The sequence below is a fragment of the Sapajus apella genome, unplaced genomic scaffold (assembly GCF_009761245.1).
Source record: "Sapajus apella isolate SASKATOON/1434 unplaced genomic scaffold, GSC_monkey_1.0 scaffold107, whole genome shotgun sequence".
Classification (NCBI taxonomy): domain Eukaryota; kingdom Metazoa; phylum Chordata; class Mammalia; order Primates; family Cebidae; genus Sapajus; species Sapajus apella.
Window position 1 is genome coordinate 921,330 of NW_022437047.1, and position 16,651 is coordinate 937,980.

The 16,651-nt window shown below is 45.9% G+C and overlaps 1 protein-coding gene across 10 annotated transcripts; it reads left to right on the forward strand.

The window, feature by feature from the left end:
• Nucleotides 1-2,497: 2,497 nt before the first annotated feature.
• On the forward strand, nt 2,498-9,270 carry RPS24 (ribosomal protein S24). Of its 10 annotated transcripts, none has more exons than XM_032259190.1 (8): nt 2,498-2,637; nt 4,042-4,107; nt 4,201-4,410; nt 5,538-5,648; nt 5,786-5,788; nt 6,293-6,310; nt 8,817-8,838; nt 9,168-9,270. In XM_032259190.1, exons 1-6 carry the CDS (start codon nt 2,635-2,637, stop codon nt 6,296-6,298), a joined length of 399 nt encoding a protein of 132 aa, XP_032115081.1. In that variant the 5' UTR covers nt 2,498-2,634; the 3' UTR covers nt 6,299-6,310; nt 8,817-8,838; nt 9,168-9,270. The 10 variants fall into 10 exon arrangements, with proteins under 10 accessions (XP_032115081.1, XP_032115083.1, XP_032115080.1 ...); XM_032259191.1 differs by having other exon boundaries at nt 2,530-2,637; nt 6,293-6,321; nt 9,168-9,265; XM_032259192.1 differs by lacking the exon at nt 5,786-5,788.
• Nucleotides 9,271-16,651: the final 7,381 nt, after the last annotated feature.

Genomic DNA, 16,651 nt, shown 5'->3' on the forward strand with positions numbered 1-16,651 from the left:
AGTCTACCTTCCACCATTTAAAGTTGTGTAGGCTGGGCATGTGACTCACGTCTGTAATCCCAGCACGTTGGGAGGCAAGGTGGGTAGATTACGACGTCAGGAGTTTGAGACCAGTCGGACCAATATGGTGAAATCCCCATCTCTACTAAAAAATACAAAAATTAGGCATGTTGGCACACGCCTATAATCCCAGCTACTTGGGAGGCTGAAGCAGGAGAATCACTTGAACCTGGGAGGCGGAGGTTGCAGTGAGCTGAGATCATGCCACTGCACTCTAGCCTGGGTGACAGAGTAAGGCTCCGCCTCTAAATAAATAAATAAATAAAGTTGTGTGACCTTGGGAAAGTTATTTAATCTTGTTGTGTGTTAGTTTCCCCATTTATAACATGGGTGGGTAATAGGTACCCTATTTCTTAGAGTCTGTGGGAAGGTTAAACAACAAAATGAAGGTAAAACTAATTAGAATGTAACAGGAGAACTCGAGCTTTGGCCTAGGGTGCACTTATAGTTAATAAGGATAGTATTAACTATCCTTATTTATTATTATTATTTTTTTGAGATGGAGTCTCTCTCTGTTGCCCAGGCCGGAATGCAATGGTGTCATCTTGGCTCACTACAACTTCTGCCTCCGGGATTCAAGTGATTCTCCTGCCTCAGCCTCCCAAGTAATTGGGATTATAGGCATGCGCCACCACACTTGGCTAATTTTTTGTATTTTTAGTAGAGACAGGGTTTTACCATGTTGGTCAGGCTGGTCTTGAACTCCTCATGACCTCAGGTGATCTGCCTGCCTAGGTCTCCCAAAGTGCTGGGATTACAGGCATGAGCTACTGCCAACTCATGCCTGTAGTGGTCAACTATCCCTATTCTTTTTTTTTTTTTTTTTTTTTTTTTTTTTTGAGACGGAGTTTCGCTCTTGTTACCCAGGCTGGAGTGCAATGGCGCGATCTCGGCTCACCGCAACCTCCGTCTCCTGGGTTCAGGCAATTCTCCTGCCTCAGCCTCCTGAGTAGCTGGGATTACAGGCATGCGCCACCATGCCCAGCTAATTTTTTGTATTTTTGGTAGAGACGGGGTTTCACCATGTTGACCAGGATGGTCTCGATCTCTTGACCTCGTGATCCACCCGCCTCGGCCTCCCAAAGTGCTGGGATTACAGGCTTGAGCCACCGCGCCCGGCTAACTATCCCTATTCTTAAGAAAATAGTTGATGGGGCATGGGGCAGGCTCACACCTGTAATACCAGCACTTTGGGAGGCTGAGGCCGGCCGATCACTTGAGGTAAGGAGTTGGAGACCAGCATGGCCAACATGGAGAAAACTCGTCTCCACTAAAAATACAAAAAGCCGGAAGTGGTGGTGCATGCCTGTAATTCTAGTTACTGGGAGGGCTGAGGCAGGAGAATCCCTTGAACCCGGGAGGTGGAGGCTGCAGTGAGCCGTCATCAAGCCATTGCATTCTAGCCTGGGTGACGAAAGCTAGACTCCATCTCAAAAAAAGAAGAAAAAAGAAAAGAAAAAGAAGAAAAAGAAAATAGGAAAGCTGCCTGAAAAGCTTGCACCTTGGACTCCTTGTCTGCACTAAGATTTGGGAAATTCTTCTTATTCTTTCTCCAGCACATGTATATTTACATTCTTTACATGTCTGTTTCACGTTAAGGAAAATATTTCTGGATCAACCAAATATATATTTTTTCCTTCTTTTCTTTTCGTTTCTTTCTTTTTCTTTTTCTTGAGACGGAGTTTCACTCTTATTGCCCAGGCTGGTGTGCAATGTCGAGATCTCGGTTTACCGCAATCTCTGCCTCCCGCAATCTCTGCCTCCTGGGTTCAAGCGATTCTCCTGCCTCAGCCTCCGGAATAGCTGGGATTACAGGCATGCGCCACGGTGCCCGGCTTTTTTTTTTTTTTTAAGTTGGGAGGGGGTTTCGCCATGTTGGCCAGGCTGGTATCGAACTCCTGACCTCAGCTGGCCCGCCCGCCTCGGCCTCCCAAAGTGCCGGGATTACAGGTGTTGTCATGGAGCCCAGCCAAATATTTTTTAAAAGCTAATTTTGCGTAAGGACCAAGATTTGCAGAAAAATACAAATTAAAGAGATCTTTTATTTTCAAGTAGAGACTCATGAAAGTCTCAAAAATTAATAATTATGAATAATGAATTAGAATGGGCAATGTTGCCTACTTGAAAAACAAAGGTTTTAAAGTCAGGGGTTCCTGAAGTTCCTCTAGCTGTACAGTATAACGAGGAGGCTGCTCCAGAGGATATTCTAAAATGCTTTCCAGGTTTACCCACCTCTAACGCCGAAGAAGGCAATTTAAACTAATTTGGTTTACCGCAATTCAAGTACGTGCAATTCAACCTAATTAATTGAACTGAAATTGAACATGTGCTTGCGTATTCGGCTCGAGCTATTCTGGCTCCGGATTGGCCAGTTCAGAGTCCAAAATGTGTGGCCAAAGGTCTGTGCGGTGAGGCCGTAGGCAGCTTCAATCAGGCATCGGCGCGGATAGCCTCACGGCCTGGCCACGCCCCCACGCCGGCGCTTCCCGGGGTCCTTCCGTGCGCGTTGATATGATTGGCCGGCGAACCGTGGCTTTCTTTTCCTCCCGGGCTGTGTAAGGATAGGCCGCCATCATGGTGAGTCTCTTTGGGCCCGGGAAGTTATCTGCCGCGTATCCGAGCCATCCTTGGTCCCCGGGTCTCAATATCTGAGCTATAGGCACGCGAAGCCCGGTTGCTCCTCTCTGGGCGTTTCTATCGGAGGATGGTTGTCGAGGGCCTCGGGGCTGTCGTCAGGGAGTCAGGGCTGGCGGGCTGCGCTGCAGAACCGAACACGCCGGGCTTCGGGCTTCGGGCTCCAGTGCTTAGGCGTTGCAGGAGCGGCTGCTTTTGTCGACTTCGTGGAGCACAGTGGATGGCGGGAGGAGGATAGACAGACCCTGGGAGGCACATCTCTTCTGCAGTACCAAATTGGGCTAGGTAGACGGCTTGCAAGTGATGGCAGCTCAAGAGGTGAAGAAGGTGCCGGCAGCGCCTGGGCGAGTTACGGCAAGTGAAACCATTCCCACGTGTGAGCTAGAAAACTTGTCAGCTGAATAGATCTTCTTGTTTCTTACTGGGGAAACGGAGGCCTTGGAAAGGGACGTTATCAAAAGGTAGTCCTGCTCTTAAGTCATATGTTAGCTCCTCCAGCATCCGGTTGAAACTTTACCTGCAAGCTGTTTTTTTTTTCCTTCTTTACCTTTGATCTTTTACTTTAAGGAATTGAGTACCATTGACGTGGGTTTAATTTGGTGTGGCTTCTCAAAGTAAAATGGAGAAAGTCTAGCAAGTCATTTGCTACCATGAAAGTCTCTTGCCCCTCCTTTTTGGTAAAATTGTTAGCGTAAATTGCTTAATGCCCACATTCCTTGGTAGATATTAAGTAAAGGTGCAGTTCAGTCCTTCAGAAGGAAATACCGTTTTCTGGTCTCTGCCATGGCCGTCCTAGGATAGATTACATGCAGGTAGTAAGTGCAAGGTTTGGGTCACATTTATGCAGGACATGATAAACACAGTTTTTTGAATGTGACATTTATGTGAGCCACAGCAGTTTTTACTCCAGGGAAGTGATCTCAACCTGGAGTGATTTTTTTCCACTAACGGAGCAGTTGGCTAAGTCTGGAGACGTTTTTGATTGTCACACTGGGAAGGGTGGGAAGTGCTTCTGGCATCTAGTGGTTAGAGGCCTGGGATTTTTATAGTTTCTAAAACATACAGTCCCCACAACAAGAATTATCCATATGGAAATGTCAGTAGTGGTGAGGTTGAGAAACCCTGCCCCAGAGTGATTAACATAACCTAATAAAGTGAGATGTACAGATTTTATGTAAAACTGCTGTATTTTCTTGGTATTTTATGTATTTGTTAGCCTGTGAGTTTGGCCCTGCTCAAAGGGTTTTATGGCTACAAGTTGGACTGCAACATTCTAGGTCTTGGAATATCACAGCAAAGTCAAGAAAGGTTGAGTAGCTTTATTAACTAGAGTGTTTATGCTTTCAGAACGACACAGTAACTATCCGCACTAGAAAGTTCATGACCAACCGACTGCTTCAAAGGAAACAAATGGTAAGGAAGGGCACATCAAATTTTTCTTAATTGTCCTTTATTCTGAAGATATATTTTATTACAGTGAACGCTAAACTTGGTATCTCCTTTTAGGTCATTGATGTCCTTCACCCCGGGAAGGCAACAGTGCCTAAGACAGAAATTCGGGAAAAACTAGCCAAAATGTACAAGACCACACCGGATGTCATCTTTGTATTTGGATTCAGAACTCATTTTGGTGGTGGCAAGACAACTGGCTTTGGCATGATTTATGATTCCCTGGATTATGCAAAGAAAAATGAACCCAAACACAGACTTGCAAGAGTAGGTGTCATTTCATTTGTTCATCAGCTACTGAAGACCTTTTTCCAGTAGCGTTGTGAGTGCAGTAAAATGGGCAAGACCGAGCAATCTGGGAGGGTCAGTGTACAGACGGACAAAGAACTCTGAAGGGATTAAGAGAAAAAGTTATTTGCTACAGTGCACAGGTAGAGTAAGGAGATTCAAAATTGAAGCCTGACATTTGAACTGAGTTCAGAAGGGCAGCTGAAGTAGTGTTCTTGGAGATGGGCTAGGGATAAGCATTGTTTTCCAGAGGGAAAGTAGGGGGATGTGTTTCCATAGGTAGCCTGGCACCAAATTCATTTAGTGTGGATTAAGTCCGAGTCTGGGCTTAATCCCATAGGTAGCCAGGAACCAGGAAAGGTTTTTTATTTCCTACTGAGTGCCAAACACGGCAGAGTGAACTACAGTGAGCTGGGCAAGCTCCCCCGATTACATTCTAGTAAACAAGTAAGCATCATTACCTTGAAATGCTTGTTTGTTCCTTTAACCCACTTTACCCCATCCTGTTAGATAAATCTTCCCATACAATAGCTGCGAGGGAAAATCCTGGTGATGTCATAGAAGTTGTACTATTTCTAACTGAGTTTGCGTTCATGGTCTGAGAAGGTCTTGCTGAGGAGGTGACATTGAAGCTGAGATCCTTGTAAGGTATTTGGAAGTAGTCTTTGTAAAGATACGGAAACAGTCTTGTAGGCCACAGGAACAGCAAGTGTAAAGGTGGAGGTGGATAGATGTGGAGTCTTCATGGTGTGGGGTGTGGTAAAGGCTTTCCTGTCATCAGGGAGTAATGGGGAGTTGAAATGGGAAGAGATCCTTCAGCCACTTGAGAGGTGCCTTGTTTTGGTAGTGCCAAAAGAAGAGAAAATAGTGACCTGTGGGCTCAAGTGTGGATGAGAGTGTTGAGTGGACCATTTGTTTTCTGTGAGGCTATTTTACACTTAACAATCACTTGATGATCCTTTCTTTTCTAGCAAAAACATGTATTAAATGTACTTAAAAGTTCCAGTTTAGAAAGCTGCGTTTCTTAAGATCAGTTTCGCCACCAGAGTGGTGGGTAATTATTTTAATGTTTGCAAGTCACTTGGATGTATTCCTTTCTCCTTTAGCATGGCCTGTATGAGAAGAAAAAGACCTCAAGAAAGCAACGAAAGGAACGCAAGAACAGAATGAAGAAAGTCAGGGGGACTGCAAAGGCCAATGTTGGTGCTGGCAAAAAGGTATAGTTCATCAAGGAAGACACAGAAACATCATCAATTGTAGGTCTTTAGTTTCTAGGAAAGGGATTTTGTTTTTGTTTTTTTTTTAAATAACCTTTCTTAATGTTTCTTCTTTCCCCTCTTCTTCTGGATTATAGAAGGTAACATGTTTTAAAAAACTATGTAGCATAGTGTCTTAACACCTCAGTAGAGTAGCTTGGCCCACCCCTTATCAGCTCACAGCACAATCTGGGGGCCACATTGGTTCATTGATCCTGGTGGGCACCTTTCAAGCCTATCACAGGAAGTTTTAATTTTACTAATTGGCATAGACCCTTCAATGCAGAGCAGATCTTGTTCCCTGGGATTTTACTTACTAACATGGACATTGGTTTAAGAAGCAGCTGGATCAATGTGGCCCGTGTATTCCTGGCACACTGGAGAGGCAGCTGAGATCTCAGGATTGCTTTCCTCTCCAGTTAGCCAAGACAAGTGATTTTAGCGATCAGTGGCTTTTTACCAGCTTTGCTAGCTGTAAATAGTTGGTTGTAAATCATTGAATGGAATTAAGGTGTTGGGTTGTTAAATTAACAAATAATCAAGTGTTCTGTGAATTTTTTTTTTTTGCTTTTCCTCTCTACTTTCTTGGATTTCTTGTTCATCAGAAATGAAGTGTCTAGCAGGTACTGAGATTGTAAGCACGGTGTGGGGATGCATCACCTTCACTGAGTTTGCGTTGATGCTTTGCATGTTGGCCTTACAGTTTTAAGAGTATGGTTAATTATAATGCCAGTGTTATTTAGGCTGGTGCAAAAGAAATTGCGGTGGCAAAAACTGCAATTACTTTTGCACCAACCTAATGGGTTTTAAGGTAATATTATGAGCAAAGGAGAAAACTTTTAAAATCATGTTTATTTTGAAAACTCCAAAATGCATGTTACATGTGAAGTGACTCACTGGAGGAAGGTGAGTGCTTTACCAGTAGGCACCTTTTAGCTTGCACTTGGGAAATGCTATGTCACCATACTTAGGAAGTGGCTTCAGTTACCACTGGGCTTGGGAAGGGCTCTCCTATCCAAGGAGCAGTCTTTGGAGCCATGAAACCAGCCTGGCAGCTCTGGTCGTAAACTGGTCTGTGAAATCTGGCAAAGCCTCTGTCCTGTTTAGATACTCTCAGAGCTGCCTTTTACCATTTCCATTGCTTTTTATTACTTGGTCTCCAGTTTTCTGCCTGGTGTCTTTTTTATTTAATAGAAAATTTGTGTGTAGTTATGTATTCATATCGAAGTCTTTGGTGGATATACTTTTTCCCACAAGCACTTGGTCAGAATGGCCCATTACCCCATTTTATTTTATTTTTTGAGACAGGTCTCTTGTCACTCAGGCTGGAGTACAGTGGTATGATCATTGCTCACTGGATCTCCTGGGCTTGGGTGATTCTTCACTTCAGCCTCCCTCGTAGCTGGGACCATAGGTGTGTGCCACCATGCCCTGCTAACTTTTTATAGGATTTAGCCGTGTTGCTCAGGCTGGTCTTGAACTCCTGGACTTAAGCGATCCTCTTGTTTCAGCCTTCTAAAGTGCTGGGATTACAGATGTGAGCCACTGCGCTCAGCTTGTTACCCTATTTAAAGCACATTTTGCACATCTGAACAGCCTAAAATTGTAATGTGTAAAGTGGGGTAGGAGTGGGGTGAGCATAGGGGGATTTTGAATCAGTGAAGGCCATTGTTCTTCTGGCTTCCTTTTGCAATGATTCCTTGCCAGGCAAGGCAGTAAACCTGGGATTGCCTGGCCAGGACTAATCACATTGACGTCCCACCACCGTGGAGTTAGTAATGAATGAACTGCCGGCAGAACTACTCACTACTTAGAACAGCTCCCTGTTTGTGAGGATTACACCTGTTGAGAGAAGTTGCAAAAAGAATTAGTCAGTATTTGTCCTCTGACCTAGGTCTGAAGGACATTTAACACATTGATTCTTCTCTTCGTCCAGCCTTTGAGTCCTACGAGTTACTGTGCTCAGCCTGTGAGGCCCACATGTATGAAGGAGATACATGTGGGGAACTGAGCCAACACTATTCCTCCAAATTACACTTGTACCTCTTACTAGCGCTGCTGTGAAAAGCCAGCTGGAAAAATTGATGCATTTGGGCACACAAATTCTTTGGCTTCAAAGAAATAACCATAACAAAGTTGCTTTTTATACAGTTTTGTTCAGATGTTTGAATTAATATTTGTTCTTGTCTTTTGAATCCAGTGGAGTTAAATACTAAGTTAATTTCTTTTTGAGACGGAGTCTCGCTTTGTCACCCAGGCTGGCAGGCTGGAGTGCAGTGTGGTGATCTCAGCTAACTGCAACCTCCACCTGCTGGGTTCAAACAATTCTCCTGCCTCAGCTTCCCGCGTAGCTGGAACTATAGGCGCGTGCCACCATGCCCGGATAATTTTTTGTATTTTTAGTAGAGATGGAGTTTAACCATGCTGGCCAGACTTGCCTCGAATTCCTGACCTCATGATCGGTCCGCTTCGGCCTCTCAAAGTGTTGGGATTACAGGCATGAGCCATGGTTCCCGGCCCATGCTAAGTTACTTATACTAAGGCATTAGTAGTCTCATATCTGAAGAGCAGTTGTATTTTTACAGTTAAATTAATGCCTCTTTTTAAAATACTAACTTGTGTTAAACCGTTGTGGTTGTGAATGGTGTCTTTTAAAGTATTGAACTGAGGCAGCTTTTAAAAGACTTGTCTGATCATTTAGAGCACTCCCATTGCTGTTAAATTAGACTTTGATCTGTAATGATTCTCATCGGTTCCTGGTGTGTGTCCAGCACAGTGTTGCTGGGCAGAGCAGAGGGGCAGAAGCTCAGGTATGTACTTCACTGACCTGTGAGCAAGGCCATTCTGGGTACCACATTGGCATAATCTCTTCATTGTGCAGCTACCTTGTTTGCATAAGAACCACAGTAATCAGGCGAGGTATCAGTGAGAATTGGGGGGAACAAAATCAGTGAGTGTTGGGTGAGGCAGTGCTCTGTATACAATTGCAAAGAACAAAACGGCCATTTTTAAGGTACACCTGATTGCATGCACTTAAATGCAGATTATATTGGAGTTTGAAAAGGGACTATTAATGAAATCTTTCTTTTCCCTCCTTTCTCTTTTTCCCTTCCCCTGCCACTGATTCAGTGAGCTGGAGATTGGATCACAGGTACAATTCAAGCTTTTCATGTAGTCATGTGGATCGCTAGACTCCTTGGTGTACTGATGTAACAATTTAAAAGCAGATCATGTGTAATATGTTTAGAAGTAGATTTACAAATATTCCAAATTTAGCAATATGTAGCCCATTTTCTTTGTTTCATTTCTAACTTGAATGTTTGTCAAATTTTATTTCTTGATGCTTACATTGTGTAATAACACAAATAACTTGATGTTAACTAATATTTGTTTTGCATGAATGTTAATACTTTGGGAATTTAAGACTTTAAAGAATTTTAAAAGCAGTTGCTGATTAAACTTCTTTCTCTTGATCCACAGCCGAAGGAGTAAAGGTGCTGCAATGATGTTGTCTATGGCCGTTGTGGATTTTTCACGAGAAGCTTAATAAACTAAAAACTTTCATGTGTCTGGTTGTTTGAAATGTATTTGCAGTTTATTGAGAGTGCTAGGAAGTTAGTCTGCTGATTTCAGTTGCTGCCCAAGTTCACATGTTTCATTAAGCATTCAGTGAAAACTTAGTGTACTGGGTGGTGTATGTTTGCTGATTGATTTATAGTTTAAGTGGGTTCAGCTGGGAGTCAGGCTTGTGAATTCTATAAGAACCATGTCTGCACTGGACGCAGTGTAGTGTGCCTCACAGTAATCACTTTTTGGAGGCTGAGGTGGGAGGATTAAGCTTGAGCCCAGAAACTTGAGGCTTCGTTACCTAGGCTGGTCTTGATTGAACTCATGGGCTCAAATGATCCTCTGCCTTAGCCTCCTAAAGTGCTGGAATTAACAGTCATGAGTGACCACATCCGACTGAGAGTGTCTTTAAAATACCATGTCTAGATAAACTTGGGAAAAATCTCAGGAAGCAGTAGAGAACTGAAAGACTTGGTTGGGCTTGAAGGGGACCTAGGAAAAGCAATACCATGAAGGCAGAAGAGTTGAGGTTGCCAGGAAGGAAGGGTGGTGGTGAGAGCCCCTGCATGAGGCACCCACAGATGGGAGGGCAGGGCTCTGAAGAGTTAAGTCATGGGGCTGGGTCTGCTGGCCTGGGGTGGTTGGAGTTCTGTTTTTTGGATCTACAGAGAGGCTGTGTACTTCAGTTTGTGGGGCCTTTGGGTTTTCTAGCTGAGGAATCTGTTACTCCTTTGCTAGGAGCAGATGGCTTACTAGTACGGAATGTGTGGAATAATGGGGTCTTTGTGTTTGGCATTTATTGGTGCATACAGTGCATACAGGCCGAAGGTAATGCTGGGGGCAGCAAAGATTGGGGTGTGAGATGCAATTTGCTGTGACTGAACTGGCGTGTGGAAGCAGAGAAGGCACCCTGTGAGCAGCTTGTGGAGGCCAGGTGGTGAGGATCCTGAGTACTGCAGGGACAGGATGGGATGTGGAGTTGGGGGCGGTCGCTAAGTTGAGGAACAGTGGAAGGAAGCAATCGAGCGAGAACTGAAGGGTAGGAAATAGTTTGTGATGTGAAGACAAAGGGCATAGCCGCAGAGAGCCCAAATGATTGAACGTTGGCATCAAAGTCACAGTGAGGCAGCTTTCCTGTTGGGCTGTGCTCAGGGCAGTTGTAGTTCTTCAGCCTCTGGGGAAGGGAAGTGGGATGAAACTCAGGCTGGGCCTATTTTTCCTAGGGATCCAGTTGAGTTGGGATATTACAGAAAAACTGGCAGTCTTGCTGTGAGCTTTCATAGGCATAACATTTGGAAACTCGCGCGAATTTTACATAAAGGTGTAGATTCCAGCCTCTTGAAATATCAGAAGCAGCAATAGTAGCCCACCTTCCTGTATGATGACAGTTGGCAGGGCTCCAGGCTGGCTGCATCCCTTGGGACAGATGTTCTCCAGTCGCCAAGCGTTTGCCCCTACAGCCAGCTAATACCCTCTACCTGCCTTCTGGTGGTGTGTCCCCCCTGCCTGCTTCTCTTGGCTATGTAGTCCATCTGGGTGTTTTTTGGGGGAAATCACCTGGTCCCTCATTTGGGTTAGCTTGTCTTTAAGTGGGGCTTCTAAGGGTCTGTGTTGAGGCTGAGGATGTAACAACTGTGAGAACAAGTTTGGAAACTAGTGCTAAGCAGTTGTGTCAGGAAGCAGGGACTTGTGGGAACTCAAATTGTGGATGGTTGTGCTGCTGAACTTCAAGATTCTTGGGAGACTCAGCACATTGTAGGCCCTAACAGTAACCAGGCTACCCTGTGCTGTCAGCAGGCTTTGGAAGAGCCTCCGTAAAATGCAAAGTTGACTTTACAAAACTAAGCTGAATCAACAGTGAGGGAGCACACCCCTTCCTTCAGCTTGGCACTGGTTGGGAAGCTGTGGCTTAAATGAGAGATAGCAGGGATCTTTGAAGAGTGATGAGAAAAGAAGCTACAGGTGGTTCTGAGAAAGTGAATATTTTGGGTGCTGCATTTTAGCTTGCCCTAGCACCACACGCATGCGTTCTGTTTGTAGCTTGATGTGCCTGTGTAATCAGGCAGCTTTCGACTCTGCACTCTTCCTTTCTTCCCTGGTAAGTTGCTTATTTTAGGCTGCCCTTAAAGACGGCATCTTCGGTGGTGCTCTCATGGAGCTGAGACAGGTGCTGTCCTACACTCTGTATGACGATCTCTGTTAATCTGCATTTTAAATCTAAGAAGCATGTCTTAATGGACCCATGCTGGAAAGGGTGTAGAGTAGTTAAGCATCTTACCAGTGTCTCAGACATTAAGTGGTGGGAATGGGATTGGAATGGAATCATCGGACTCCAGAACACTGCATTTCTTTCAGGCACTCCAGTGTTGAGGAGCTACTTTCCACTGTGCATATAATGGCTTATAAAACTCAGGACTACCAGCAGGGTGCCAGTTGCCGTGGGTTTATTGAACAAGTGTTAGATGGCTAGCCAAATTCCGCATTTACTGATAACCTGCTGAGTCCCTGTTTGGAAGTTGGGGATAAAGAAGCTTTTCTGTCTTGAAAGCTCTGAGGAAGTTGACCATGATCTCATGGTCTGGCTTCTGTTCGTTTCTATGAAATAGCAGATAGTGTATGACTGTGACATGATAGAAATTGAGAGCCAGGGTCAGTGCAGGGAGGCTGAATCTTGGAAGGCCTCCAGGAGACACAGCAGTCCCCACCTATCTAGTTTCAGTTACCATCAGCTGTAGTCTGGAAACTTATGGCTCAGTGGTGTGGGATCACCCAAAAGTGATGATCCTTTTGATGTGTCATCAGAAGGTCAATAGTAGCCTAACACGTCACCCTGCCTATGTCATTCACCTCCCTTCATCTCACCACCTGGGCATTTTATCTCCCACACGAGTGTGAATACAATTAGATATTGAGAGAAAAAGTGTTAGTGTAACTTTTATGGTATAATTGTTTATTAGCTGTTAGTATCGGACTGCCTAAATTATAAATTTAGTTTTGTATGTATGGGAACAAACTTGGTGTAGATAGGTTTGCAGTTGGCATCCACTGTGGGTCTAGGAGCTTATGCCCCATGGATAAGGGAGGATTACTGTGACACCAGCTGGGGCAAGAGACATGATTCCATTTGGATGCACAGGAGAAAGTTCTCATTTGAGGCTATGAAAAATAGGAAAGAAAGCAGGGAGATGGGAGCAGGCAGCCGTAGGACAAGGTGAGACCTGTCATTCTGCAGGGAGAAAAGTGAGGATGACACTGGGGAGGTGGGGGCAGAGTCGGTAGGTAGGCATACTTTTTTTTTTTTGAGATGGAGTCTTGCCCTGTCGCCAGGCTGGAGTGCAGTGGCGTGATCTTGGCTCACTGCAACCTCTGCTTCCTGGGTTGAAGTGATTGTTCTGCCTCTGCCTCCTGAGTAGCTGGGACTACAGGTGTGTGCCACCGTACTCGGCTAATGTTTGTGTTTTTAGTAGAGACGGGGTTTCATCTTTTTGGTCAGGATAGTCTTGATCTCGACCTTGTGATCCACCCCCCTCAGCTTCCCAAAGTGCTGGGATTACAGGTGTGAGCCACTGCCTGGCCAGCATTCTCTTTGAATCAACAAGATGGAAGGCCCTGTGTGACTGGTGCCTTTGAGCAGAGTTTTGCACAATGCATTTCTGGTGGGAGATACTCCATTTCAAAAATAGTCTTTGGGTTGGCTGTTAGAGCACAGAAGTATGACAATGGACTCATTTCTGCTGGCAGCGAGGCTCTCCTGGGTTTTAGAGCTCTGTTGAACACACCTCCGTACATTTATCCATCTGTCCTTCCCAGTCCACTCACCCTTGAACTTCCCGCATGCCGGATGTTGAGGGGAGGCAGAAATGAGACCCGCCTCCCAGGCCCACAGTCTGGATGAGACCATAACAAGTGAGGTCCTGGTAAGAAATGAGGCTGGAGAGATCAGTGGGGAATAGATCAGGGAAGACCGTGTATGCCAGGGTAATGATTTCACTTGTTCAGTATTTTGGTTAAATAAAACACTGGAGAATTAGATATTCTGCAATGGATTGTGTGTCCTTGTCACATGCTGAGTTCCTCCACACAGGAAATACTTCAACACTCTGCTCATCATGCATGTTGGAGAGAGGATTTGTGTAGGAGGTTATGGGTCGATGAGATGGCATCCAAGTTTATTTTTATTTTTTTGAGACAGTTTCGTTGCCCAGGGTGGAGTGCAATGGCGCAATCTCAGCTCACTGCAACCTCTACCTCCTGGGTTCAAGTGTTTCTCCTGTCTTAGCCTCCTGAGTAACTAGGATTACAGGCATGTACCACCATGCCTGGCTAATTTTGCATTTTTTAGTAGAGACAGAGTTTCTCCATGTTGGTCAGGCTGGTCTCAAACTCCTGATCTCAGGCGATCCATCCACCTCAGCCTTCCAAAGTGCTGGGATTACAGGCGTGAGCCACTGCGCCTGGCCCCAAGTATTAATAACTCAGAAAAAGGGACCAGATCAGGAATCGGGAGACACAGTTCCTGATTTCCTTCCACTCAGCTTCCAATCAGCTGGGGCAATGAATGGGCAAAAGACTTCCCTTTTCTGGGCTTCTCTTTCCCTCTCTGTGTCAGCTGTCCAGGCTAGATGAGTTCCCAAAGCTGGTACCTGGGTTTTTTTTTTTTTTTTTTTTTTTGAGACAGAATATCACTCTGTCAGCCTGGCTGGAGTGGAGTGGCATTATTTCAGCTCACTGCAACCTCTGCCTCCTGGGTTCAAGCAATTCTTCTGCATCAGCCTCCTGAGTAGCTGGGATTACAGGTACCTGCCACCATTCTCAGCTAATTTTTTGTATTTTTAGTAGAGATGGGGTTTCACCATGTTGGCCAGGCTATCTCCAACTCCTGATTTCAGGTGATCCACCCACCTGCCTTGGCCTCCCAAAGTGCTGGGATTACAGGCGTGAGCTACCACGCCCGGCCACTGGGGGCTTGTTAACACAAATGCTGTCTGGGTGAGGCGGCTCATGCTGTAACCCCAGCACTTTGGGAGGCTGAGGCAGGCAGATCACTCAAGGTCAGGAGTTGGAGACCAGCCTGGCCAACATGGTAAAACCTCATCGCTACTAAAAATACAAAAATTAGCTGGGTGTGGTGGGGTGCACCTGTAATCCCAGTTACTTGGGAGGTGGAGGCACACGAATTGCTTGAACCCAAGAGGAGGAGGTTACAGTGAGCTGAGATCGTTCCACTGCACTCCAACCTGGGCGACAGAGTGAGGCTCTGTCTCCAAAACAAACAGCATCAAATGCCCAGCCTCTTGCCTTAGTTTTCATAGTTAGTAGATCTGGGTGGCCCCCAAACATTTGACATTTTTAACAGCTTCCCGGGTGATGCTGCTGATAGTCAGGTTTGGGAAACTGGACTGAAGGGTCTTGAAGATCCCTTCTGCCTCTGAGAATTCTGTCTAATGGGAACACTGTCCTTGTCCTTGAGAAGTTGGCAAATGAGCAGTAATACTCTTGCTCATGAATGACCACAGAATAGCTAACATGTATTGCTTACCATGTGTCAGGTACTGAGCTAAGTCTTGCACACACTATCTCATTTAACTTCTCTTTTTTTTTGAGATGGAGTCTCGCATTGTTGCCCAGGCTAGAGCACTGCATTGCACTAGATTGCACCAGTGGTGCGATCTCGTCTCACTGCAACCTCCACCTCCTGGGTTCAAGTGATTCTCCTACCTCAGCCTGCTGAGTAGCTGGGATTACAGTTGTGCACCACCACACCCAGCAAATTTTTGTATAGTAGAGGCGGGGTTTCACCATGTTGGCCAGGCTGGTTTCGAACTCCTGACCTCAAATGCTCCACCTGCCTCAGTCTCTCAAAGTGCTGGGATTACAGGCATGAGCCACCACACCTGGCCTCATTTACCTTTTAAAAACACTCTGAGGGAAATACTGTTACCCCCATTTTACAGATGAGGAAATTGAGGCTCAAAGAGGTTAAGGAACTTGGTCAAGCTTACACAACTGTTGCATCCTATGATAAGCCCGGGGGCATTTGTGGAACATCTCGCCAAGGAGCTAGAAATGGTCCTGAGCCTTAATGGGTGTGGGGGATTAGCTGAGGCAGTGGTTCTCCAGGTGTGGTTCTGGACAGCAGTGGCAGCATGACCTGGGAACCTCCTAGAAATGCAATTTCTTGGGCTCCACCCTAGAATTACTGAATCAGAAGCTGTGGGTGGGGCCAGGGAACCTGTGTGTTCTTTTTTGTTTTGAGACAGAGTCTTGTTTTGTCACCCAGGCTGGAGTGCAGTGACTCACTGCAACCTTCGCCTCCTGGGTTCAAGCAATTCTCCACCTCAGCCTCCTGAGTGGCTGGGACTACAGGCGCTCACCACCATGCCTGGCTATTTTATTTTTGTATGTTTAGTAGAGACAGGGTTTCACCATGTTGGCCAGGCTGGTCTCGAACTCCTGACTTCAGGTGATCCGCCCACCTTAGCCTCCCAAAGCGCTGGGATTATGGGTGTGAGCCACTATGCCCAGCCAGAACCTGTGTTTTCACAAGCCCTTCAGGTGATTCAGATGCACACTAAAGTTTGAGAACCACTGAGCTTAAGGGAGGGGAGGATATTCGGGGTGGGGGGAATTATGGAGACTGGGAAGAACTATGCTGTAGACTGCCCCATCCCTGCCTTTTCACTTGGTGAGATCAAGAGGTGTGATGCACCATGCAGATTCCCACGAGGGGGCACTGTGGGCACAGGCATGGAAGCTGTGCTTTGTTGTCAAGACCGCTACCCTTGTGGAAGCGTGAAAAAAGCCTGGTGCCAGATCAACTGAAGAGGTCACTCTTTCTTCTCAGAGAAGGTCTAATGGGGGTGGTAATCTTGTTTATAGGATTCGGCCCTCATAGGGAAGCTGAACCTGGAGGGCTGTTCATATGTGCATGGTGCTGTCTACCTATCCGTGCTGCAAGGTCTCTGCAGATCCTGTGCAAACAGCATTCCCCTTTGTAGCTGCCCGGTCAGGCAGCTTGCGGTTTCTACGGTGGGGGCCGAATGCTGGATCCCCAGAAGCTGATTCTGCTTCAGCCTTCTCCCTGCAGTGCTGTGTCTCTGTCCTATTCTTTGACAAGCTTGGGTCCGGGGCCACAGTGCTGGGTCTAAGACCCATTTTTTTTTTTTTTTGGGAGGGGGTTTCACTCATTTTACCCAGGCTAGAGTGCAATGGTGCGATCTCGGCTCACCGCAACCTCCGCCTCCCGGGTTCAGGCAATTCTCCTGCCTCAGCCTCCTGAGTAGCTGGGATTACAGGCACGCACCACCATGCCCAGCTAATTTTTTGTATTTTTAGTAGAGACGGGGTTTCACCATGTTGACCAGGATGGTCTCGATCTCTTGACCTCGTGATCCACC

Excerpts from the sequence above, each read along its gene's own strand:
- RPS24 (XM_032259189.1), top strand. Across the intron at positions 4,108-4,200 it reads TGCTTCAAAGGAAACAAATG|GTCATTGATGTCCTTCACCC; the intron begins GTAAGGAAGGGC and ends ATCTCCTTTTAG. Across the intron at positions 4,411-5,537 it reads CCAAACACAGACTTGCAAGA|CATGGCCTGTATGAGAAGAA; the intron begins GTAGGTGTCATT and ends TTTCTCCTTTAG.